This window comes from Lepidochelys olivacea (assembly GCF_965140295.1).
Source record: "Lepidochelys olivacea isolate rLepOli2 genome assembly, chromosome: 1".
In the NCBI taxonomy this organism is placed as follows: domain Eukaryota; kingdom Metazoa; phylum Chordata; order Testudines; family Cheloniidae; genus Lepidochelys; species Lepidochelys olivacea.
The window spans coordinates 199,424,799-199,452,531 of record NC_140411.1 but is presented as its reverse complement, the minus strand read 5'-3'; the positions used below and the strand labels follow the sequence as shown (position 1 = coordinate 199,452,531).

Here is a 27,733-nt window from a genome sequence, read left to right as displayed (position 1 = left end):
GGTCAGAGCTGAGTGGCTGTAGGCAGGCTTCAACTCTGCCCTTTCAAATGCTACAGAAAATTCTGAGATCAGAGAACTCAAGCACTGTAGGACAAAGTTTAATGCCTTCCCTATGCTAAGGCAAAACTTGAGTTTAAGTCCAGCATCATAAACAAGAGCTGCCTACTCTCAAATAGATCATGCAGATAGATGCTGGAATTCAAATCTGTGGAATGCAAGACAAACAATATCACTCTCTTGGTCATACTTCAGTATCATTTTCTTAGTTATTCTTCACATCCACATATGGCATTTTCTATGGTAACGACAATCTTTCATGGACCCCTTAGACATAGTCTTCAGACCCACATGGGTCCACAGACCACAGGTTGAAAACCACTGGTTTAAACAAATCCTGCATCTTGGCAACCCTTATGGTTCCTTCTAGCCTTATGGTTCTATTATTCTGTTCAATAACTCATTCCCATTGGCTATTATTTGTTCCAAGGGACAGAGAAAAGGTTGCATTTCGGGTAACATTACCTTAACTCTTCATTGTCTGGTTTTCTGAGGTTTGACTGTATCTGAACTCAATATTCTGGTAGGTCATGAAGAGCCACTAGGCAACCTCACCTCTGCAGTAATTAAATTTTGGGTAGTTATTAATGAATTTATCTTCAAAATGCTCCTGAGAGGCATGTGTCTATTATTATCCCCATTTTATACAAGGGGAAATGAGGCATAGATATTAAAGACAAATTTGTTGAAAGTGTAAACTTATTTTCGGTGCCCAATCTGAGGAATCCATTTCAGAAAACTTGGCTTTTTATAGTGCTTTGTTTGTTCAGACAAGAGCTCCCATTGATTTCAGTTGCAGATGGGAGTGCTTAGCACTTCAGCATATCAGAGCCCAGCATGTCTCAAGTTGAGTACCCAGAAAATTAGGAACATACAGTTACCACCTGTGAAAATACAGGTTTATATGACTTGCCCAGCATCACACAGCAGCTCTGTGGCAGAGGCAGGGATAGAATACAATTCTCCATGGTTGTATTCAAATGCCTTAACCATGAGACCACCTGTTCTCTTCTTGCAATCCTTTGTCTCATTCATCATCCACCTCCAATTTCTGCAAGAAAAATGAGGCAGGCATCCTACATTCAATATCTTCATTCCCAGACCACAGTCCATTACATGCACTAAAATGAGTGATGGGACCTGGAAAAAGAAGTATGCGATCATGTAATTAAAGACTCTATCATAATGCATATGCACTTGAGAATGAAATTAAGATTGCTAACTATAGGCGTCACTACTTGCACAACCTACAGTTGCAATATACTCTGTTCCTGGGTTCCATTTCACAGACAAATGAGCCACCAAACTCTCAGGAAAACCAACAAGGGGTCCTTGTGGCACCTTAGAGACTAACAAATGTATTTGATCATAAGCTTTCGTGGGCTAAAACCCACTTCATCAGATGCATGGAGTGAAAAATACAGTAAGCAGTATATATGCACAGCACATGAAAAGATGGGAGTTGCCTTACCAAGTGCGGGGGTCAGTGCTAACAAGGCCAATGCAATCAAGGTGAATATCGCCCATTTCCAACAGTTGACAAGAAGGTGTGAGTATTACTTTTTGTAGTGACCTATCCACTCCCAGTCTTTATTCAGGCCTAATTTGATGATGTTCAGTTTGCAAATTAATTCCATTTCTGCAGTTTCTCATTGAAATCTGTTTTAGAAGCTTTTTTTGTTGAAGAATTGCCACTTTTAAGACTGTTATTGAGTGTCCAGGGAGACTGAAGTGCTCTCCTTCTGCTTTTTGAATGTTACAATTGTTGATGTCTGATTTGTGTCCATTTATTCTTTTTGCGTAGAGACTGTCTGGTTTGGCCAATGTACATGTAATATATGGTGGCATATGATGGCATATATTACATGGGTAGATGTGCAGGTGAACGAGCCCGATGTTGTGGTTGATATAGTTAGATCCTATGATGGTGTCCCCTGAATAGATATGTGGACACAGTTGGCGATGGGGTTTGTTGCAGAGATTGGTTCCTGGGTTAGTGTTTTTGTTGTGTGGTGTGTAGCTGCTGGGGAGTATTTGCTTCATGTTGGGGGGCTGTCTGTAAGCGAGGACTGGCCTGGCTCCCAAGGTCTGTGAGAGTGAGGGATCATCCTTCAGGATAGATTGTAGATCCTTGATGATGCGCTGGAGAAGTTTTAGTTGGCGGCTGTAGGTGACGGCTAGTGGCGTTCTGTTACTTTCTTTGTTGGGCCTGTCCTGTAGTAGGTGACTTCTAGATACCCTTCTGGCTCTATCAAGCTGTTTCTTCTCTTCAGCAGGTGGGTATTGTAGTTGTAAGAATGCTTGATGGAGATCTTGTAGGTGTTTGTCTCTGTCTGAGGGGTTGGAGCAAATGCGGTTGTATCGTAGAGCTTGGCTGTAGATGATGGATTGTGTGGTGTGGTCTGGATGAAAGCTGGAGGCATGTAGGTAAGTATAGTGGTCAGTAGGTTTCCGGTATACGGTGGTGTTTATGTGACTGTTAGGGTACATCTACACTGCAACTAAACACCCCCAGCTGGCCCATGTCAGCTGACTTGGGCTTGTGGGGCTCTAGCTAAGGGGCTGTTTAATTATGATATAAACATTCAGCCTGGGCTAGAGCCCAAGTTGTGGGACCCTCCCAGAGTCCCAACCTGAGCCCAAATGTCCATATCACAATTAAATAGCCCCATAGCCCAAGCCCTGTGAACCTGAGTCAGCAGACATGGGCTGGCAGAGAGTGTTTAGTTGCAGTGTAGACAAACCCTTAGTGAACTAAAGCCAGAATCAAATATTAAACACAAATACTCAGTTTTCACTAGAAACGCTGAATATATAACATGCTACTATAAAGATCTGAGGAAATAATTCATAATAAGTAATATGATTATTTTAGCCACTTTTAGCCATGGAATATCTGTAGTAAGATCAAAAACTGACCGCAAATATTCAAAATTCACACTGTGTTGCTTTCAATATTAAGTGGTTTGATCAGTTAAGTTACTACTCTGCTACTCAATTAGATGAGCTTACAAGTCCTCCAACACTTCTCAATGTTAATTTAAAATTTAAACTTCCACAAATATCATGCATGTGACAGAAATTTGCCTTCTGTGATTTTTTCCAGTAAAATTTTCTCTCTCAAATGTTCACATAAAATAAGCACAAAAGAGGCATTAACACAGCCAAAATGAATTAATTTTAAAAATTCAAACAAATATTCACTTTTTAAAAACATTATTTGCCCAGGTCTGCTAGTACATGAATACTGGCATAAAGAGCTTGGCAGGATTATGGCTAGTCCTTCAGCCCGAACAGAATAAAACTGGGATAATGAGGTGGCTTGTCCAAATTAAGAACATTCTGTACAAATGTAAGCATTTAATATATTAAATTAGAGCTGTGAGCTCAGGGCTGGTATATACAATGCTGCCAAGTCTCCAGTCAGCAGGTGCTTGTAACGTCTCTCCATTTATCATAACTTTGGTGGAAGCACCCTTCCTCTATTTAACAGGAAACCTACATTCCATTAGCTCCCTCCATAATACCTCCCACACAGACGTCTGAGACATTACCAATGGGCCTCCTTCATTCTCTCAACTGACATGGTAAAGAAATTTGGGGAAGTGTGGAATGCAGTTAGATTGTAGATGGACTCTTAAAACCAAACTTTTTGCTTCTGATGCTTCTCAAAGCTTTAGCTGACCCCCCCCCCCCAACACACACACACACAGTTGAATTTATGTGAACAGTCATGAAATCTGAACTTGTGAATCTGGATTCATAATGACTTGATAAATCCCACTGTCCTCTTGAGAAATATCCTTTTTTGCCACTGAACTCAGAGTTCTATGCTTGCAACTAGAGCTAGATAAAAAGGAAAAGGGGGAGGAGGGGGACATTTCTTTGCATTTTCACTGTTGACATTTGAAAACAACATTTGTCATTGAATTTGGAAATTTTAAAAATTTTGAGCCCTTATGGAGCTGTTGAAAGAAAAGAAGTACTTGTGGCACCTTAGAGACTAACAGATTTATTTGAGCATAAGCTTTCGTGAGCTACAGCTCACTTCATCGGATACCTATGGAGCTGTTGGAAATTTCTGAAATTAGGTTTTTGACAAAATAACAACTTTTTTTGTTTTCTCCAATCAGCTCTATTTGCATCTAAACATAAATGCAGTGTTCATTTCCAAAACCACAAAAACCAGAAAATGCAAAAACAACTAAAGGTGAGCACACTAAGTTGTTAAGATTGTGAAAAGAGCAACAATATGATTTTCACTGGTTTCTCCAACAGTAAGAATTTTTTCACATGGCTTTGTTACTTACACATATCTGCACTGGAGATTTTGTGTGTAAATAGATTTAGCTGTTCGGGTATCTTTCAGACAACGTTTAAAGCTAGATTCAGCCCTAGTTCAAAGCTAGCTTCAAAGGGTATGTCTACACTAGAAAAGCTATACTGGCAAACACTCCTAGTGAAGATGAAGGTTGTATCAGAAAAAGAGTGCTTTTGTTGCTTTAAGAACGGGAGTATTGTGGAACCTTAGAGACAAACAAATTTATTAGGGCATAAGCTTTCGTGGGCTATAGCCCACTTCATCGGATGCATAGAATGGAACATATAGTAAGATTGTGTATACACACGCACACACACGCACACACACACACACAGATAAGTTGGAAGTTACCATACAAACTGTGAGAGGCTAATTAGTTAAGATGAGCTATTATCAGGAGGAGAAAAAAAGCTTTTGTAGTGATAATCAAGATGGACCATTTAGACAGTTGACAAGAAGGTGTGAGGATACTTAACATAGGGAAATAGATTCAACATGTGTAATGACGCAGCCACTCCCATTCTCTATTCACACCTAAGTTAACAGTATCTAGTTTGCATATTAATTCAAGCTCAGCAGCCATCAACAGCCTCAGGAACAACTCTGACATCATAATCAAAAAGGCTGACAAAGGAGGCGCTGTCGTCATCATGAATAAGTTGGAATATGAACAAGAGGCTGCTCGGCAGCTCTCTAACTTCACATTCTACAGGCCATTATCCTCTGATCCCACTGAGGATTACCAAAAGAAACAACACCATCTGCTCAAGAAACTCCCTGAAAAAGCACAGGAGCAGATCTGTGCAGACACATGCCTAGAACCCCAACCAGGGGTATTCTATTTGCTACTCAAGATCCATAAACCTGGAAATCCTGGATGCCCCATCATCTCAGGCACTGGCACCCTGACAGCAGGATTGTCTGCCTATGTGGACTCTCTCCTCAGGCCCTACGCTACCAGTACTCCCAGCTATCTTCGAGACACCACTGACTTCCTGAGGAAACTACAATCCCTCGGTGATCTTCCTGAAAACACCCTCCTGGCCACTATGGATGTTGAAGCCCTCTACACCAACATTCCACACAAAGATGGACTACAAGCTATCAGGAACACTATCCCCGATAATGTCATGGCAAACCTGGTGGCTGACCTTTGTGAATTTGTCCTCACCTACAACGATTTCACATTTGGGGACAATATATACCTTCAAGTCAGAGGCACTGCTATGGGTACCCGTATGGCCCCACAGTATGCTAACATTTTTATGGCTGACTTAGAACAACGCTTCCTCAGCTCTCATCTCCTAAAGCCTCTACTCTACTTGCGCTATATTGATGACATCTTCATCGTCTGGACCCATGGAAAAGAAGCCCTTGAGGAATTCCACCATGATTTCCACAATTTCCATCCCACCATCAACCTCAGCCTAGACCAATCATAGAATATCACGGTTGGAAGAGACCTCAGGAGGTCATCTAGTCCAACCCCCTGCTCAAAGCGGGACCAATCCCCAACTACATCATCCCAGCCAGGACTTTGTCAAGCCTGCTCTTAAACACTTCAAAGGAAGGAGATTCCACCACCTCCCTAGGTAAGGCATTCCAGTGCTTCACCACCCTTCTAGTGAAAATATTTTCCTAGTATCCAACCTAAACCTCCCCCACTGCAACATGAGACCATTACTCCTTGTTCTGTGATCTGCTACCACTGAGAACAGTCTAGATCCATCCTCTTTGGAACCCCCTTTCAGGTAGTTGAAAGCAGCTATCAAACCCCCCCTCAGTCTTCTTTTCCACAGACTAAACAAACCCAGTTCCCTCAGCCTCTCCTCATAAGTCATGTGTTCCAGTCCCCTAATCATTTTTGCTGTCCTCCGCTGGTCGCTTTCCAATTTTCTCACATTCTTCTTGTAGTGTGGGGCCCATAACTGGACACTACTCCAGATGAGGCCTCACCAATGTCAAAAACAGGGGAATGATCACATCCCTCAATCTGCTGGCAATGCCCCTACTTATACATCCCAAAATGCCATTGGCCTTCTTGGCAACAAGGGCACACTGTTGACTCATGTCCAACTTCTCGTCCGCTGTAACCCCTAGGTCCTTTTCTGCAGAACTGCTGCCTCGCCATTCGGTCCCCGGTCTGTAGCAGTGCATCGGATTCTTCCATCCTAAGTGCAGGACTCTGCACTTGTCCTTTTTGAACCTCATCAGATTTCTTTCGGTCCAATCCTCTAATTTATCTAGGTCCCTCTGTATCTTACCCCTACCCTCCAGCGTATCTACCTCTCCTCCCAGTGAATCCTTGCAGTGTCATCTGCAAACTTGCTGATTAGTCAGGCATGACTTGCCCTTGGTGAATCCATGCTGACTGTTCCTGAGCACTTTCCTCTCCTCTAAGTGCTTCAGAATTGATTCCTTGAGGACCTGCTCCATGATTTTTCCAGGGACTGAGGTGAGGCTGACTGGCGTGTAGTTCCCCGGATCCTCCTCCTTCCTTTTTTTAAAGATGGGCACTACATTAGCCTTTCTCCAGTCATCCGGGACCTCCCCCGATCACCATGAGTTTTCAAAGATAACGGCCAATGGCTCCGCAATCACATCCGCCAACTCCTTTAGCACTCTCGGATGCAACACATCCGGCCCCATGGACTTGTGCTCGACAATCCACACAAGCGATCCATTTCTTGGACACTACTGTGCTAATAAGCGATTGTCACATAAAAACCACCCTATACCGGAAACCTACTGACCGCTACACTTTCCTGCATGCCTCCAGCTTCCATCCAGGACACACCACATGATCCATTGTCCACAGCCAAGCTCTAAGATACAACAGCATTTGCTCCAAACCCTCAGACAGAGACAAACACCTACAAGATCTCTATCAAGCATTCTTACAACTACAATACCCACCTGCTGAAGTGAAGAAACAGATTGACAGAGCCAGAAGAGTACCCAGAAGTTACCTACTACAGGACAGGCCCAACAAAGAAAATAACAGAATGCCACTAGCTGTCACTTTCAGCCCCCAACTAAAACCTCTCCAGCGCATCATCAAGGATCTACAACCTAGTCTGAAGGACGACCCATCACTCTCACAGATCTTGGGAGACAGGCCAGTCCTTGCTTACAGACAGCCCCCCAACCTGAAGCAAATACTCACCAGCAACCACACACCACACCACAGAACCACTAACCCAGGAACCTATCCTTGCAACAAAGCCCAGTGCCAACTCTGTCCACATATTTATTCAAGGGACACCATCATAGGACCAAATCATATCAGCCACTCCATCAGGGGCTCGTTCACCTGCACATCTACCAATGTGATATATGCCATCATCTGCCATGTACATTGGCCAAACCAGACAGTCTCTATGCAAAAGAATAAATGGACACAAATCTGATATCAGGAATCATAACATTCAAAAAATGGTAGGAGAACACTTCAACCTCTGTGGCCACCTCTGTGGCATCTGTAAAAGATTTAAGGGTGAAAATTTTGCAACAGAAAAGCTTCAAAAACAGACTCCAATGAGAAACTGCTGAGCTTGAATTAATATGCAAACTAGATACCATTAACTTGGGTTTGAAAAGAGACTGGGAGTGGCTGGGTCATTACTGGGAGTGGCTGGGTCATTGAACATATTGAATCTATTTCCCTATGTTAAGTATCCTCACAACTTGTCAACTGTCTAAATGGGCCATCTTGATTGATTATCACTACAAAAGTGTTTTTCTTCTGCTGATAATAGCTCATCTTAATTAATTAGCCTTTTACAGTTTGTATGGCAACTTCCACCTTCTGTGTGTGTGTGTGTGTGTATATATATATATATATATATCTTTTTACTATATATTCCATTCCATGCATCCGATGAAGTGAGCTGTAGCTCACGAAAGCTTATGCTCTAGTAAATTTGTTAGTCTCTAAGGTGCCACAAGTACTCCTGTTCTTTTTGCGAATACAGACTAACATGGCTGCTACTCTGAAACCTTTATAGTTTATAGCGAGCACAATACCAGCAAAAGCACTTTTATGCCAATATAACTACATCAATATGGTGGCTTCTGGTAGTATCCAAGTGTCATAAGATATCAAGTCCCTAATTGATAGTGCTATATCGGCAAAAGTTTCTGTTGTAGACATGGCCTATGATCAATAATGAAGTATTTTCAAACAAATGAGGACTTCACTACCTTTATGTTTGGGAACAGCAAACAAGACAAAATTCTAGTTTTATAACCTCTCTTTTCATATTCTCTTTCATATCAACAACTCACTGCAGTTTTCCTACAATCTCCATGAAGCATCAGAATTTATCTAAGTTCAGTTTGTGGATCTGTTACAGATCTAGGCTCAATTCCAGCTCTGAACAGGCTTCCTGTGTGGCTTTTAGCAAGCCACTCAATTTTTTGTGTGCCTTAGTTTCCCAGCTGTAAAATTGGGATAGTAATACTTCTTCTCTGCGAAGCTTTGTGTCTCTCATCTGTTTAGACTGTAAGCTCCTTAGGAGAGGCATTGTCCAGTGCCAACCATAATGGAGCCTTGATCTCTCCTTGTGCTTCTATGCACTATTAAAAGAGACACTGATAGCAACCCCCATTATTAAGGCTGTTTACCACTTACCATTATAGCCGCCATGTTCAGTTGCTTAAGCATAAACAGTAGTCAGAACACAGTGCATTCCTGGCAAATTTTGCTGCCACATGGCATAGTCTATTCATGAGTGAATCCTATTCCATGAGCTGGTGATCTGGAAGGCTGTAGAAGTGATGCTTGGCACTGACTGACCTGCTCTGGATTTCTCAACTTACTTAATTTATAAGATGCCACAGGAGCCACAAGAGTCCTGAAGGATTGGAACGACTTTGTCCCATATAGATCAATCTGGAGTTAAGAGATAAGAATGAAAGTCCAAATAGTCCCATGCCTGATTCTCTGTTCGCACAGTGGATCTTATACCTTTCAACAATTGCTCCAGTTTAGTAAATTACAGAAAAACCTCAGCTATGCAAACCAACGCTCACCACTTCTCATGCCATTGTGGATGCAAGTCTTACCTGATGGTGGGGCAGTCCACTCAGGTTAGAAAGCCCACAGCTGAAAATGAAGCAGCCAGAAAGGTAAAGCACAAAGGTCACACGTGGAGATACCATTGTTGACACAAGGGAGAAGAAGTCGAGTGTTCCAGTAACAAATGGGCAAAGCACTAGATTTTGTGAAACAGTGTGTTAGTACACTGCATTCGATACTATTCTCCCTCACTCTGTTTAACAGCAAGCACATACACCTATCTTGGTATAGTCACTAACCACCAGAACATTACAGTGCATTATCAGAACTCAATCTGTTTCCCATAGTTCATTTAATTCAGACATTTCTGACATCTAAATACTATGTGTTCTGCTAGATATCTCTAGAACATATCATAGCCTAAACCTTGGAAAGACTACAAGGCAGCATGTAAGTGAGCAAACATTTCAGTGTCACTATAAACTAATCACATTCCTGGCACTGGATATATCATTGACACATCCTAATAACACAGGCCAACACTTATTTTCTTCATTACCTTATCTGCTATGCCATGACTTTTGTTATACATGTCAATGTCACTAAGAGACTAATATGCAGTGCAAAACTCTAGCAAGTGTCTTAAAACTCAAAGTGGGGGAGGGAGGTTAAATATCTATTTTAATGAAACTTATGTTTAGTTAAGCAAATACAGTTGAGGTCACTGGAGTGGAGAATATGAAATCTACAATAAAATGACAGAATATATAATCAGCTAGTTCATGGAACTGGCAATGGGAAACCAAAACGAAAGCTCACGAGGCCATGGATATTAACAAACAGAGCAGTGTTGACAACTGATCATAGAGAACGCTGCGGAATTCCAGCCATATTTTTTTGAAAGGACTGTCACAAGTTTTAGCTAATGATACTTTATGAACTGGCGCTAAAAAATATATTAGTTTCCAAAAACTATTGTTCTTTTCAGAATGGAAAATGCAAAAGATATTTCCTCTCTCTTTCTTTAAACACTATTAAAAGGATAAAAAACAAAAAAGGTTGTCCACGCCACTTTCCCTCTACCTTCTTCAAGCAATGTCTCAGCAGTGGTGCTGGAACAATTTTTATAGGGGGGGTGCTGAAGGTAGAAACCATATATTTGGGTGGAGAGTAAAAGTATATGTATTAATGAGGCATATTGGGGCAGTGACGAAAGAGGTCAGAGTGAAAGTTGCATGAACAACATAATTGAGCATTTCCTAGTTTTCAGTTTGCTCAACTCAATTTAAGTTGGAAGTAGGCAATTCTCAACAGTTGATGAGAAGGAGTGGAAGTCACTTTTGTTAATGAGGCCAGTGTAAACAAGGTGGCCCATTTCAAACAGTTGACATAAAGGTGTGAATATTTAGCAAGGGGAATTGAATTGAACTGAATGGCTCCTTAGCACTGACCCCCCACTTGGTAAGGCAACTCCCATCTTTTCATATGCTGTGTATTTATACCTCCTTACTGTATGTTCCACTCCATGCATCTGATGAAGTGGGTTTTAGCCCATGAAAGCTTATGCCCAAATACATTTGTTAGTCTCTGAAGTGCCACAAGGACTCCTCGTTGTTTTTGCTAATACAGACTAACATGGCTACCACTCTAAAGTTATGAGGAAACTCCCCAGGCATCCCTTGGTCTTTTATTAGGGGATGTGGTCTGGTTTGGATAAAACAAAAAGCCAATTCAGAGCTTTCCCCAAAATTTAAATTGAACTCAATCTGCACTGGTTTTGGTGTTTTAAAATAAAATTTATTTTTCTCTTTCTAAAATTTCAGTCCTATTTTCTCATGTCTCTGCATTTGCTTGGTTCCATCTAGCAGAACCAAAAGAAAGTGAGAAAGGGTGTCTTGTAATATTTCTAACCTGACTAGGAAGAAATAGCAGAAATTTCACAGAAAGGCTTTTCTTCCGCTACCCATTTTGCAGGCTCAATAGATTCAGATGAAATTCAAATAAAGTGGAGACTTTTGTATAAACATCTGTAAATTGAATAATTCTTTCTAGGATCTTATACTGATGCTCCTTCCCATAGGATCTGAGCACCTTCCAGGATGCTATTGTTTCTAATCTCACCCACTTTGTCTCTCTAATATCTCTTATCTATTATTTAAATTCAGAAAGTATGTTCAGCACTATATAGACCACACAGGAAAACACTGCCCGTACCCCAAGAAGTTTACAAATTTAAATAGTTTAAGGTGTTTTTTTTTAACCAAACCACTATCATTCACCCTTCTCCCTGAGCTGACTCTGGGTATGCAGAGAGGCATGGTACTACAGAGGTTACAGCCAGCGTATGCACATTACAAGTTCAGGAAATCAATAAAACCCTTTTCTTTTGCCTATGTCCTCTCTATGGTCCTGTCTGCTGGATTACTTTACACAATGGCTGGTTCAGTTATTTGTTATTTTAACTGAAAAAGAAAGAAAAGGGAAAGAAAAATTGTTGATGTAAAGGATCACTGTTGAGAGCTACTGACTATTCAGTGCTGGTGTTATAGGTCCTATAAGCACACATTAATCCAAGTCATGCATCTTGGCTGAAAATACTAGGAAAGGTCAACTTAAAATTCACGGGCTTTTTTTTTTTTTGGCTGCAAATAAACATATGTAATTTCACATGCCATAGGCCAAAGTTTGGCCTGTCTGGCCCCACTGACTGCAATGTCAACTGTGTTATGAAGGATACGTGGATCAGCAGAGAATCAGGACCTTTAGTCGTACCAAAACTCAATAGTGATAGGGTGGGTACTGTGGAAAGTATATGCCTATGTGTTGGGGGAGTGCAGGTTTGTTATCTTATTATGAACTCATGGAAGTTATGGCTTATTTATACACTGAGTTTGCATATTTTCCTTCATTAGCACTTTTGTTTAATTAGGGAAGTCATTCCTTTTCTATGGCCTTGCCTTACTAAGTAAGGCCAGGAGGTGATTCTATTCCATACACATATTTTTTAGTTTCCAAAAATTCTTTAAAATGCACAATGTTGGCATTGCCAAGGACAGAGCAAATATTACCTAGACATACAGGTCTGACTGACTGATAACTCACCCAATTATAATTTTCAGAGGCTCATGCCAAGGTGGTACTGTTCTGTTTGTGGCAATCACCTAGTTTATCTTTATTCCAAACTCTCTCTACTCTCACTTTTTCTTCCATATATAAACCAGTGTTGTGTTACTGTCATCCACACCTTTATCACTTCAGGATCAAACTAGGGAAACATAACCTAAATGGAGCTACTATAAGGTGGATGCCTAACTGGTTGGAAAACCGTTCCCAGAGAGTAGTTGTCAGTGGTTCATGGTCAAGCTGGAGGGCATATCCAGTGGGGTCCCACAGGGATCGATCGTGGGTCCAGTTCTGTTCAATATCTTCATCAACGATTTAGATAACAGCATAGAGAGTTTTTGGCTAATACCAAACTGGGAGAGGTTGCAAGTGCTTTGGAAGATAGGATTAAAATTCAAAATGATTGTACAAACAGGAGAAATGATCTGAAATAAATAGGATGAAACTCAATACGGACAAACGCAACATACTCCACTTAGGAAGGATCAATTTGCACACATACAAAATGGGAAATAACTGCCCAGGAAGGAGAACCGTGGAAAGGGATGAGAGTGATATAGTGGATCACAAGCTAAATATGAATCTGCCAAAAAGCAAATATCTTTCTGGAATGCATTAGCAGAAGCGTTGTAAGCAAAACATTAGAAGTCATTCTTCAGCTCTACTCTGTGATAAGGCCTCATCTGGAGAATTGTGTCCAGATCTGGGAGCCACATTTCAGGAAAGAAGTGGACAAACTGAAGAAAGTCCAGAGGAGAGCAACAAAAATGATTAAAGGTCTAGAAAACATGACCTATGAGGAAAGGAAAAAATTGGGTTTGTTTAGTCTGGAGAAGAGAAGACTGAGAGGGGACATGATAACAGTTTTCAAGTGTGTAAAAGGTTGTTACAAAGAGGAGGAAGAAAAATTGTTTTTCTTAACCTCTGAGCATAGAACAAGAAGCAAGGGGCTCAAATTGCAGCAAGGGCAGTTTAGGTTGGACACTGGAAAAAACTTCCTAGCTGTGAGGGTAGTTAAACACTAGAATAAATTGCTTATGGAAGCTGTAGAATCTCTGTCATAGGAGGTTTTTAACAACAGTTTAAACAAACTCCTGTCAGGAATGGTCTAATTATTATGGAGTCCTGCCTTGAGTGCAGGGGACTGGACTTGATGATCTCTCAAGGTCCGTTCTTGTCCTACACTTCTACGATTCCCTTGCAATGTATTCTACACAGGACTATCCCTTAACATTATTAGTCATATTCTGCACCAGTTCAAGCTTACTATCTTATTGGTGAGTGGAGCAGCTTGTCAGGATGAAAATACAATGATGCTGTACAATCCACATTGCCTGCTATTGGCTTCTGGGAGCAATTTATGGTCTTGATCATTGCAGATTTAAAGCAACGAGTGGCCTGTGACCTGCCTCCTTGAGAGACCACTTCTTTCCCGATGCAACTGTCATAACCATATAGCTAAGGGTAGCCTAGAATTCCTTCCTTACCTGTAAGGGGTTAAGAAGCTCAAATAACCTGGTTGGCACCTGACCAAAAGGACCAATGGGGAAAGAAGATACTTTAAAATCTTGGGGGGAGGGAGGGAGGCTTTGTTTTGTGTGTTCTCTTGGGAAGCAGAGAAGCATCAGGTCAGAAAACTCCTTTTCCTATAAATCATCCTAAAAGTCTCTCATATTACAAAAATTGTACGTAAAAGCCAGGCAAGGCATGTTAGATTATCTTTTGTTCTGCTTGTGAATTTTTCCTTTGCTGGAGGGAGGCTTATTCCTGTTTCTTATAACTCTGAAACTAAGCCTAGAGGAAGTTCTTCTGTGTTTTTGAATCTTTTGTTACCCTGTAAAGTTATTTTCCATCCTGATTTTACAAAGGTCTTTTTTTTTTTTAAATAAAATCCTTCTTTTAAGAACCTGACTGATTTCTCTATTGTCCTAAGACCCAGGGGTTTGGGTCTGTGATCACTTTGTAACCAATTGGTTAGGATATTATTCTCAAGCCTCCCCAGGAAAGGGGGTGTAAGGGCTTGAGGGGATATTTTTGGGGAATAGGAACTCCAAGTGGTCCTTTCCCTGTTTCTTTGTTAAATCATTTGGTGGTGGCAGCATATCCTCCAAGGGCAAAGAATTTGTGCCTGGGGGAAGTTTTAACCTAAGCTGGTAGAATAAAGCTTAGGGGGTCTTTCACGTGGGTCCCCACATCTGTACCCTAGAGTTTAGAGTGGGGAGGGAACCCTGACAGCAACACTGCCATGGCTGCATCTAGCAGAAGACTTAAATTGGACCTGGTTGGTTTATATGAGCTATGACTGCACTTTGACTTTGGGATTCATTCTCTCAACTCTGTTCCAAAGCAGCCTGAATCAGCTGACCTTCAGGGCAATCAGCAAGGCTCATTTGTTTTTCCAGCCCTGTGGGGAGGGGTGGAACATCGAGATAATGAGACAAGATCTCAGGCAGAATGAGATATTGGTCTGTTTAGTTAGTTAGATTGTAAGTGACTTTGTTAAAGAGTTAGGGTGATTATCCTGGCTTTTGTTTTGTACAGTGTTGCAGGTAGTTTTAATTGACAGAATGTCTTAAGCTATGGATTGGCATATCTTTTTGTTTTTAGAACTTAAAATGAACAAATATTAGTTTTAATATTAAAGGGTTAGATCCCAACCCAAGGTTAAGTCACCTATGAGCACCCGAGGGGCACAAAGGGACTGAAAGCTGCCCTCAAAGGGTTAATTGGGGATTCCCTAATCACAGGGAAATCAGCTGGCAGAACAGTCTCCACAGGACCCTTCCAGCCAGCATAATAGCAGCTCTGTGGCTGCTCTAACTTATGACAGCAGCTAGCCAAAGAATCAAGGGGCTGTTTGCAACCACCTTTCCCTCCCACCTCCCACTCAAGCTGCACTGAGCATGAGATAAATACCACTTAGGATCTACCTTTAAGATAATGCTATATACTTAGGTGGAAATGTGCAACCTGGAGTTCCATTTTAATGCAGTACAGAAGACTTTTTTCATTCAAATGAACAGCTCCATAGGGCACATAAAATAACTCAAATCTCTTTAACCTGAAATGCCCCTGAGTTAACACAATTACCATAAATCTGTTATCTTTAAATGCAATCAATAAACACTGTAGACCTGAGGAGTACACCAATACCCTCTAGCAAATTCTGCAGCTGGTTTCTTTCTTGCTCTGTGCAAGAAAGATGTTTGCCTAAAGTCACAGATGCTAGTGTTTAAAACTGCAGCATATTGTACTTTACATTTCAGTTACATTACACAAGTATACTTATATTTATTTCCCTTAACTTTTAAGTGATGCATTGCCATTAAGAAGTTGTCTCAATGGATTTTATTACGATGTAGACAGCTTGAATCTGTCAATGAAACATGTGGGGAGGAGGGGTGTGAAACGAAAGGTCCTCCCCAGTACTTCGGCATAACGAAACACACTGAGAAGGTCATTGACTTGGTGCTTTGTTGTGTCTAAATATATGAGACCATATAGCACATTTCATTCCATGCTATAAATGTCAAGGGTTTTATCTTTTTTTTTTAATCTTCACTGGAGCAGAATCTTGCTTGTGTAACAGCAACAGCTTCTATGGAATTCTAGGATACAGCTGGATACTCGGACGTACTGCACCACTCAGGTAATAGGTGCTCTGAGAGCTTTGTTTCTCTATAAGCTACTAACCTTACACATAAAAGCTACAGAAAATACAACTACTAAATGCAATCTGTCCCAGATGAAGTCCGCCTCTGACAGAGTCCATGGCTTCATATGATTATACACAGCACCAGGTAGCATCATTCCTATTAAATGGAAAAAATTTAGGAGAACTACAGAAGACTGCATTGCTATTTTCACCCAAGGACGGCAGTACTTTACAAACATCAATTAAGCCTCAGCACTCCTGAAAATTAATTACAGAAGGCATTATACCCATTCGCAGAAATTATACGAAGAGACTAATTCAGACTTGTTAAACTCTGACTTCACTGGAGCTGTGTAAGGGACTTTCCTGAACTCAAACTCTAAATCAGTGATGGAATTAGAAAGATCTCAGGAGTTTGATTCCCAGCTATACAACAATCATGTCTTTGCTGCCGTGGCCCAGAGAGGAAGGAATTCACACCCTCAAAATCCCGTTGGCCCCCCAATCTCCTTACTTAAAAAAAAAATCTATAGCATTCCCCTCCCTGCCATGCACATCCCCACCCCAAGGGGTTACTGTTATCACTGAAACGCCCTCTGTTCTTTTTTTTAATTCTGCTGTTTTATTATGAAATCGCTGTAAGAACCCAGAACCACATTAGCAGGGGCACTTTAAGAATTTCAGTACGGTGATACCTTTTCCCCCATAAACATACACCACCAAGTATTCTGATACTACGGTGGCAGGGCAGACTTCAAAGACAGAGAGGACTAATTATGATCACCTAGTCCAGTGGTGTCCAAATTTTTCAACCAGAGGGTTGATCATCATTCAGAAAGGTCAAATGGCCATAAGCCAATATTTTAATTGTTTTCTGAGTCAAGGCAGCATCAGTCAGCATGCTCTCCTAGGCCTCCCAAAGCCTCACCACAACGCTGATATTAGAGTGGTCAGTGCCAGGTTGGACATACTTGATCTTATCTGATCTGCATAAACACAAGCCATAGAACTTCATCCAGTAATTCCTGCTGTAGTCCAACAATTTGCAGATGAACTAGAACAAATCTTTCGGAAAGCCATCCAATCTTGCTTTAAATACTCCAAGCAACTGAGAATTTGCCACATGCCTAGCTAAGCTGTTGCAATGGTTAACTACCCTCACGGTTAAAAACTGGCATTTTATTTCCTGTTTAAATTTGCCTAACATCAATGACAATTATCACCCCCATTGCAGTGCACTGAGGCCATGGAACAGAAGACAATGTTTTTAGGTCTTTGGGTACACCAAAATTTTATGGTTCAGTCTCATCTTTAGTTAAGAATGAACAAAATTTGCTAATAACAATGTTGTATATTTAACTTTTGAGGACTCTGTTAATGACTAGACTCCCATTCTTACCACATCTCTCACACACACATGGCTTATTGTCCAAACTCATCCCCTCTTCTTGGGGTTTGGACTTTATTTACAATTTAAGTAATCAAGTGCTGTATTTACAAATATAAACCTTAATTTTGCAGTTCACTCCCAAGCTGTTCTTAGGGTTTCTCTTTGCAGTACCTCTTCAGATGGTAGCTTTAGAGGAAATAGCTTTTATACTCCTGAGTTAGAATTCAAATGGCCCACTTTAGTTGCTATTGTGAGTCTCTGAACCCTATAACAGGGGCCTAAAGCCTGACAGCCACCTGACTCCCTGGTACCTTAGCTGTCTCTGGTGACTACAATTGTATCCAAAATCACCCTATCTAATCCATGCATACAGCCAATGTCAGAAAAGAAATTTCAGCAGTTAAAAAAACATGTAAACCAAATAGCCAACCAACATCAAATTTTCCAGAACCAGAAATACAGTCCCTGTCTTCCTTAAATGATCTCCCAATTCCTCTGCCATCTGAAAACTTTTCAAAAATCCCTGAACAAACAACAACACACACAACTCACCCCACCCTCCCTAAAAAAGCAAACAGATTCCCATTCTTTTAATTCCAATCCCCCGTCCATTGACCAAAAGTAGCACTCAAAACCATAATGCCTTACCAACTTCTGTTACATAGGATTTTCCTTCTGAAGGCAGAGGGATATACTGGTTAGAGAAGAAGCTGCTTCCATATCCCAGAATGAAACCTTGGAGTTTGGTGTCTGGACTTAGCCGAAGGTATTTCATGCAAATGGTATCATCAGTTGTGTTAATCTGGACTTTCAGGTTTTGTCTTTTAACTGGGGGAGAAAGAAAAAGAAGAGGTGAGGAGTTATCTTCTCATTCACTAAGAGAATATCAGAATACAAAGGAGATCAACACCCTAGTGATAGACAACAAATGTTTAAAGGAGCAGTCTCCTTGAAATCTAGCTCATTTCAAAAAGCGAACTAAACGTCATTTCAGGGACTGCACTTGCCTTTGAGCCCTCTGCCAACTTGTGAGTTTTACACTCACATTTTTCTTTTAAATGCTCTCTCTCCTTCATGCAAGTCTTTCAAACAGCAACAAACAACAATGGGATTTTGTCTTCACAGCACCTGGGCATGTGCCTCCCAGCCTGGGTAGATAGACATGTGCTAACGCTTCTTGAACTAGCTATATGAAAAATAGCAGTATGGCTGTGGTGACATTGGCTAGCTGTCAGAGTATAAGCCCACCAGACTCCCAGCGTCCGTATTTGGGTGGTTATCCTGTGCTGCCACCCATGCCGCAATGACCACACTGCTATTTTTGGCACGCTAGTTCAACCAGACCTAGCGCAATTCTGTCTACCCAGGCTGAAAGGCATGCTCCCGTCTTCAGCGTAGACATGCCCTAAAACTCATTACATGCTAACTGCTGTGAAATGCATGAAGTAAACTAAAAAAAAAACCCTTTATTTTCAATAATTCTAGGTATCACCTGTAACAACCATAGCTGAAAAATTTCCAACGGAAGTACATAAGTGTGGTTTTTAAGTTCACTGTATTTCTTTAACAATGCATGGGAATATGATACAACCGTGTGGGGAAAATAATAACTACACCCCGTTGAAATTACAGTAAGCTGTTGTTGTTGGGGTTTTTTGTTTGTTTGTGGTTTTATGTTAATGTAAACAAAATGTAATTTTCTAGTCAGGCCTACACATCAGAACTAACGTGCTTATATTGGCCAAAATACCAGGAGATTTTTTTAAAACTTTTATTTTTATTCTTTCCTGGGAAACAGAACAGAAAATGAGAAACATCTTGAATATCCATACAATATAACAATTTATAGCAGCACAGAACATCATGTTATTGTCATAATATTATGACCTTCATAACAGAACGATCAATTTTACAGACAATCAGTATGTTTCTGTCATGGTGTGAGATAGCGGGGGTAGTGTTTCAATTCTCAGTACATACCATTTCAGCTCACACTTCATTGTTATGCTTGTTATATTTCCATTAATTCCAATCCCCATGTTCAGAAATGGGTTAGGCCCCTCTCCCAAAATTATGAGACTGGCTTAAAAATACATGTTGGATTTTTATTTACCTTTTCTGAGCCCCTGGGCTGTACTCAAGGCACATTTTCAATGATTATCTGCAATCATGGGGGATAAAAAACTTACTTAAAAAAAACAAAAGCAGAGATTCTCATGAAATCACTTCCTTCCAGGGGCTAGAGAGTCAAGGAAAAAAAACCCCAAACACAAATATTGCCAGACTTGCACTAATAGTGTAAGAGTTTGCAACACTGTATGTCTCCTTCCACTAAAAGGACAACCATGTGCTTTCAGCTGACATATTTTAGATTCTGGAAAAAGCACAGACACAAACAAAACCTCCTTGAGAAGGCACAGTGTGTATTTTCTCTGAACAGGTGTCAGCTTCTCTGAAAACAAAATGATCACAGTCTCTGAAATCAGGCAGATTTCTTAGAAATTTAAAAGGTGCAGTACACAGAAAATGAAGGCACCGCCCAAAGGCCTTTCGGGTCAATAAGCCATCTAAGGTAGACGGTTTGCCCCCCTTCCAGTACTGAGGCAAAACCTGTCATAGTTTTGTCCAGTATCAGACAAGGAATGCCATTTTGAAGAGCACACCAGCCTACCCCTGCCAGCATTATCACACACACTGTATCCAAAGTCATGCTTGTGGAAGAATGCACTCTTCAATATGGCTTCCCCCATGCAGTGTGACCCTGCACACACCATGTCATGCTGGCAAGGGGAGGCTCATGCCATCCCTGGAAGTCCTGGAATGTCCAGTATTCTGGGGATGTGGCAGTGGAAGAGTGACATTCCAGACCAGAATCTCCAAGACTGATTATCTTAAGGAAAGGAGATCACCGTATCAACAATCAAGCCTCTCCATTTTCCAGTCTCTCCTGCACCCCAAAGCTCCATTAAAGGAAGTGTGAGGCTGCAGTAGAACATCCCAGTCTGGATCTTTGCCTGAATTTCCACCTCCTACTCTGCAAAAGTCAAGAAGACTGCAAGAGCTGATCATCTTAAGTATCATACTTTTCACATACACGCCCTTTTTTTTTTCTTTTCCAGTCTTATCTTTAGTAGCTTGGAGATGTCCAGGCCTTTTCTAGGTATTTATTTAAGTTGTGAAACTGTGGCTGTGTATTTGCATGTATGTTTGAGCACCAAAAGACCCCATGTGCAAGATGCTAGAAAGAGACGGTCCCCAGGCTTAAACAACTGTAATTATTGTTTCATAAAAGAAATTTAATAAAGTGTGTTCTGTGTCTTGAGACTCAGATTGTCACCTGTAATTTTTGGTAAATAAGAATTCTTAAAATTATTCTTATGAAGAGTATTCTATTAAAGTCTGTGTGATAACATCTCTGTTGGGGGTTTGGTGAGGGGTAAAGGATTAACCTTCAGACCAGAATTGAAGTCTAAGAGGGAACCTTTATCATTGGCTCTGATGTTATGGTTCAGACATTAGATAATAACCTGATTTCAGTATTAAGCTTCTTAAGCAGACACAAATGATAAATTCACTTGATTTTGGTGAAATTTTGTGGTTGAGATTTATACCCAAATGGACAACTTCTTAGACTCGTCTTTAGAATTTATATAAGGATTGATTATATTTTGGTATTCATTTGATAATTGAAGTCCAAGGCAATATTGAGATTAATTTGCTTGATTTGATTCTGATTTGACAGAATATTTTATTCTTAGTAATTCCTTAGCCCTGATGATAAACTAAATTAAATCAAGAAAATATAAAAGAGTTTTAGTCAAATTTATGAAAGAGAAACTCTACGGAGTTGAGGGCCAGGGGTGGATACCAACTGGTAAACCTAGAAGCCTGACCAGTTTCTCTTAATAAATCCATGGTTTTCTTATTGGGATGGCTGGAGATTGGAGCATCACAAACGTTCTGAGATAAAAGATACTGGCATAGCAGGGCCCTCTAGAAGGAATGGACAAGAATAATTCTGCTTTTGCTTTAGATTTAGTGCTTTGCTACATATCATGATCTACTGCATTAAATTGATAACGTCATTACTATTGGAACAGAGGTTTTCTAGGGTCAACCCCTGGACTGAGTAATTAGCTCCATCCACACTAAATCGGTCTCACACCGTTAGAACTATTTGTCATTCAAGTACAAACATAGTCAGAGCCAACTTTCCCATTCTTCGTAATATCACCCTATGTGGCTAGCACTCATATAAACATTCATGTAGCCAATTAAACAGTGCTGAACGAATAGCGTAAGTCACAGAAGCCTGCCTGCTGTTACCACATGACAGGTATGTGTTTTACTCTCCTAGAAAATTCCCCTATCATGTAACAATTACAATGAAATCAATCCCTTGATCTCACTGTGGCAGGAACAAAGCCTTAAAATAGACTAGCACAATCAATTGGGCTTTCTTCAGTTTTAAATCCGAGCCAAAATATACTGTACTCAATTACTGCAATCTTTCTGCTTCCAGTACCACACACCATCAAGTGAGAAGAGTAAAATGAACAATGCACAGATTAAGTTGATAATATTGTGCTAAGTATTTATTTATTGATTGATTAATAACAAAGTACCTCAATTTCATCTTACAGTCTTTTTTTCTATCCAAATCTGATTTTTTTCTGGTATTTAATTTGTATTAACCACTAGGTAACCAATATGTGATCCTGCTGAATAGAGCAAAAAGATCACAGCACTCAAACACCTTGGTTTTTTTTTTCTGTTTAAAATGTACAGAAATGAGTACATTTGAATAGTGCTACATACAACTGAATACTCAAGAGCACACTTCAAACTCAGAGAATAATGATCCCAAACCAGCTAGGAGTATTCATTTGCACCAGCCTTCCTTTGCCTGGTGCCTAGCAGAGAAACCTACCTAATTAACCAGGAAATATTTGTACCATCACTTGTAGGGACTGAAATCCAGTTTCAGAAGTGATGTCTATTTCATGTCTCTACATGAATGGTAGGAATTCTGTCAGAGGCTAAGGGAATTTCAGTTTACGTGGTAAAGGGGCTTGAAAAGGATATCAACTGAAGTTTACATGTGTGGGACCCTGAAGTATTCTGAATATGAACTGAGGCTGAAAGCTGGGCAAGTGGAAGTTTACTGAGTTTCATGCTCCATAACTAACTGATTTTTCTGATTCACCTCCCTATTTATCAGCAACTACTTCCAAAGCAAGAATGCAGAATTACTGTGAGATTATTTTATCACATGCACTTATTCCACCTGTAGCATTTCCACTGCATCTAGATTCAGGAAAACCTATTAACATTTCACCAGATGTTAGTTATGAGAAGAATAACGATCAAAGAGTCAGCTTATTGTTATACTCCCATTTCACCTCTGCCACAACAAAAGGTCAGCTTTTCTTCATGAACACTGAATAATTTGTCTCAACATGGCTTAACTTCCACTTAATGCCATCATCATCATCATCATCTTCACTTTTCTTCATACACATTATAAAAAATAAACCACAAGTGAAGCTAGTTCACATAATGAAATATTAAACATTATATTTAATAACATTCTTGTAAATAGTACACTGGCATTTTTCATAGTGAATTTGAGTATACATTATATAAGCCAGAGAGAACAAACTACAGTGTTTTCAGCCCACACAAGAATACCAATAGACTGGGAATCAGTGAACTAAGCAGAGATACTGAATAATTACCACACAGAAACTGCTTCCAATAGAGGGAGAGAGGCAGAGTGAGTGACGGACAGCCACAGAAGAATCACCTAAGATAAATGTTGCCCAGCTGGCAGTGTTGGAGTGGTTCTCCAAGTGTCGCCTGCTGCTTTCCAGTAAGACCTAGCAGGGAGCCCTTGACCTGGCTGCATGTGTGGGACCAGCATAGTATGCTGAGGAACAAAATGGCCATGCCAATTGCTGAGTAAAAGTCAGCATTTTTGCATTCCGCACCCTCTCCAGCTACTGGCAAATTTAGTCTAGAATCCCAGTGAAACCTTGGGTTTTGGTGGAGTACTCTTGCCTTTTCCTCACTTGCATTAGCTTTTGGCATGTATTAGTAAAAATCTGACCCTCCGTCCACAGACACAAATGCTATGTCTTTTACATTGAGGTAATCACTAAAGGGAAGGTTCTCAGACCCATAGCTACCTGTGAAATATAATCCTTCTGTCCTCGCTTGCCAAAAAAATTCAAATATTCACTGCAGTGGAAGATCATCAGTGGCTAAAAACAACATGACATACAGTGGAAAGAATATCTTAACTATAATCATAAATCATAAAAGAAAATTTCTCCACATGTGATATTTTAAAACATTTTGGGGAGAGAATTCCCCATCCACAAGGTTAGGACCTTTGAAAGGACAGTCCAATAAAAACAACTGTATGTTAAAGGAACAGCTTAGTGGAAAGAGTGTACAGCCCAAAAGAGTCCGAGGATGCCACCTGGAAGCACCATTTGTTTGGCTAGTTGACAGAAATAAGCAGTCAGGAACAGGCAGCAGGAGCCAAGAGCAAGCAAGGAATATAACTCTTCAAATGCTTATCTGTAAATGTTTCTAAATGGTGCACACATCTTTAAACTTTGAAAATTACTATTACAATCAAACATGTAATGTGCACTTGGACACACAGATGCCACAAACTTTGGGGTGACTGTAGCAAGTTCTAGGAGGGCAGGGGACTATCTGACACATGGGATTCCTCCCTCTTGTTAATCCATGGAGTAGGTAGTTCCTTGAAGGCAGAGAGGATCCTGAAGCACACTCCTTGTTCCCTCTCTACCCCTGCCTTCTCCCATTCTTAAAGCTCTCTCTACTAGTTGATAATTCAGCTGTTAGAAAAAGGGTATGTCTACACTACGGAATAAGGTCGAATTTATAGAAGTCGGTTTTTTAGAAATCGGTTTTATATATTAGAGTGTGTGTGTCCCCACAGAAAATGCTCTAAGTGCATTAAGTGCATTAACTCGGCGGAGCGCTTCCACAGTACCGAGGCTAGAGTCGACTTCCGGAGCGTTGCACTGTGGGTAGCTATCCCACAGTTCCCGCAGTCTCCGCTGCCCATTGGAATTCTGGGTTGAGATCCCAATGCCTGATGGGGCTAAAACATTGTCGCGGGTGGTTCTGGATACATATCGTCAGGCCCCCGTTCCCTCCCTCCCTCCCTCCGTGAAAGCAAGGGCAGACAATCGTTTCGCGCCTTTTTTCCTGAGTTACCTGTGCAGACACCATACCACGGCAAACATGGAGCCCGCTCAGGTAACCGTCACCCTATGTCTCCTGGGTGCTGGCAGACGCGGTACGGCATTGCTACACAGTAGCAGCAACCCCTTGCCTTGTGGCAGCAGACGGTACAGTACGACTGGTAGCCGTCATCGTCATGTCCGAGGTGCTCCTGGCCACGTCGGCTGGGAGCGCCTGAGCAGACATGGGCGCAGGGACTAAATTTGGAGTGACTTGACCAGGTCATTCTCTTTAGTCCTGCAGTCAGTCCTATTAAACCGTCTTATGGTGAGCAGGCAGGCGATACGGACTGCTAGCAGTCGTACTGTACCATCTTCTGCCGAGCAGCCATGAGATGTGGATGGCATGCAGTCCTTCTGCACCGTCTGCTGCCAGCCAAAAATGTAAAAGATAGATGGAGTGGGTCAAAACAAGAAATAGACCAGATTTGTTTTGTACTCATTTGCCTCATCCCCTGTCTAGGGGACTCATTCCTCTAGGTCACACTGCAGTCACTCACAGAGAAGGTGCAGCGAGGTAAATCTAGCCATGTATCAATCAGAGGCCAGGCTAACCTCCTTGTTCCAATAAGAATGATAACTTAGGTGCACCATTTCTTATTGGAACCCTCCGTGAAGTCCTGCCTGAAATACTCCTTGATGTAAAGACACCCACTTTGTTGATTTTAGCTCCCTGAAGCCAACCCTGTAAGCCGTGTCGTCGGTCGCCCCTCCCTCTCTCAGAGCAACGGCAGACAATCGTTCCGCGCCTTTTTTCTGTGCGGACGCCATACCAAGGCAAGCATGGAGGCCGCTCAGCTCACTTTGGCAATTAGGAGCACATTAAACACCACACGCATTATCCAGCAGTATATGCAGCACCAGAACCTGGCAAAGTGATACCGGGCGAGGAGGCGACGTCAGCGCGGTCACGTGAGTGATCAGGACATGGACACAGATTTCTCTGAAAGCATGGGCCCTGCCAATGCATGCATCATGGTGCTAATGGGGCAGGTTCATGCTGTGGAACGCCGATTCTGGGCTCGGGAAACAAGCACAGACTGGTGGGACCGCATAGTGTTGCAGGTCTGGGACGATTCCCAGTGGCTGCGAAACTTTCGCATGCGTAAGGGCACTTTCATGGAACTTTGTGACTTGCTTTCCCCTGCCCTGAGGCGCATGAATACCAAGATGAGAGCAGCCCTCACAGTTGAGAAGCGAGTGGCGATAGCCCTGTGGAAGCTTGCAACGCCAGACAGCTACCGGTCAGTTGGGAATCAATTTGGAGTGGGCAAATCTACTGTGGGGGCTGCTGTGATGCAAGTAGCCCATGCAATCAAAGATCTGCTGATATCAAGGGTAGTGACCCTGGGAAATGTGCAGGTCATAGTGGATGGCTTTGCTGCAATGGGATTCCCTAACTGTGGTGGGGCTATAGACGGAACCCATATCCCTCTCTTGGCACCGGAGCACCAAGCCGCCGAGTACATAAACCGCAAGGGGTACTTTTCGATAGTGCTGCAAGCTCTGGTGGATCACAAGGGACGTTTCACCAACATCAACGTGGGATGGCCGGGAAAGGTGCATGACGCTCGCATCTTCAGGAACTCTGGTCTGTTTCAAAAGCTGCAGGAAGGGACTTTATTCCCAGACCAGAAAATAACTGTTGGGGATGTTGAAATGCCTATATGTATCCTTGGGGACCCAGCCTACCCCTTAATGCCATGTCTCATGAAGCCGTACACAGGCAGCCTGGACAGTAGTCAGGAGCTGTTCAACTACAGGCTGAGCAAGTGCAGAATGGTGGTAGAATGTGCATTTGGACGTTTAAAGGCACGCTGGCGCAGTTTACTGACTCGCTTAGACCTCAGCGAAACCAATATTCCCACTGTTATTACTGCTTGCTGTGTGCTCCACAATATCTGTGAGAGTAAGGGGGAGACGTTTATGGCGGGGTGGGAGGTTGAGGCAAATCGCCTGGCTGCTGGTTACGCGCAGCCAGACACCAGGGCGGTTAGAAGAGCACAGGAGGGCGCGGTACGCATCAGAGAAGCTTTGAAAACCAGTTTCATGACTGGCCAGGCTACGGTGTGAAAGTTCTCTTTGTTTCTCCTTGATGAAACCCCCCGCCCCTTGGTTCACTCTACTTCCCTGTAAGCTAACCACCCGCCCCTCCTCCCTTCAATCACCGCTTGCAGAGGCAATAAAGTCATTGTTGCTTCACATTCATGCATTCTTTATTCATTCATCACACAAATAGGGGGATGACTACCAAGGTAGCCCAGGAGGGGTGGTGGAGGAGGGAAGGAAAATGCCACACAGCACTTTAAAAGTTTACAACTTTAAAATTTATTGAATGACAGCCTTCTTTTTTTTGGGCAATCCTCTGTGGTGGAGTGGCTGGTTGGCCGGAGGCCCCCCCACCGCGTTCTTGGGCGTCTGGGTGTGGAGACTATGGAACTTGGGGAGGAGGGCGGTTGGTTACAGAGGGGCAGCAGTGGCAGTCTGTGCTCCAGCTGCCTTTGCTGCAGCTCAACCATACACTGGAGCATACTGGTTTGGTCCTGCAGCAGCTTCAGCATTGAATCCTGCCTCCTCTCATCACGCTGCCACCACATTTGAGCTTCAGCCCTGTCTTCAGCCCGCCACTTACTCTCTTCAGCCCGCCACTTACTCTCTTCAGCCCGCCACCTCTCCTCCTGGTCATTTTGTGCTTTCCTGCACTCTGACATTATTTGCCTCCACGCATTCGTCTGTGCTCTGTCAGTGTGGGAGGACAGCATGAGCTCGGAGAACATTTCATCGCGAGTGCGTTTTTTTTTCTTTCTAAGCTTCACTAGCCTCTGGGAAGGAGAAGATCCTGTGATCATTGAAACACATGCAGCTGGTGGAAAAAAAAAAGGGA

The 27,733-nt window shown here is 41.9% G+C and overlaps 1 protein-coding gene across 1 annotated transcript in view; it reads right to left on the bottom strand.

The window, feature by feature from the left end:
* Window positions 1–27,733, bottom strand: part of ABI3BP (ABI family member 3 binding protein) — a 312,077-nt gene that overhangs the window by 228,151 nt on the left and 56,193 nt on the right. The window contains exon 3 of the mRNA XM_084636731.1: window positions 18,215–18,394. Within this exon, the coding sequence (XP_084492857.1) occupies window positions 18,215–18,394 (180 nt within the window). The remainder of the gene's footprint in view (window positions 1–18,214; window positions 18,395–27,733) is intronic.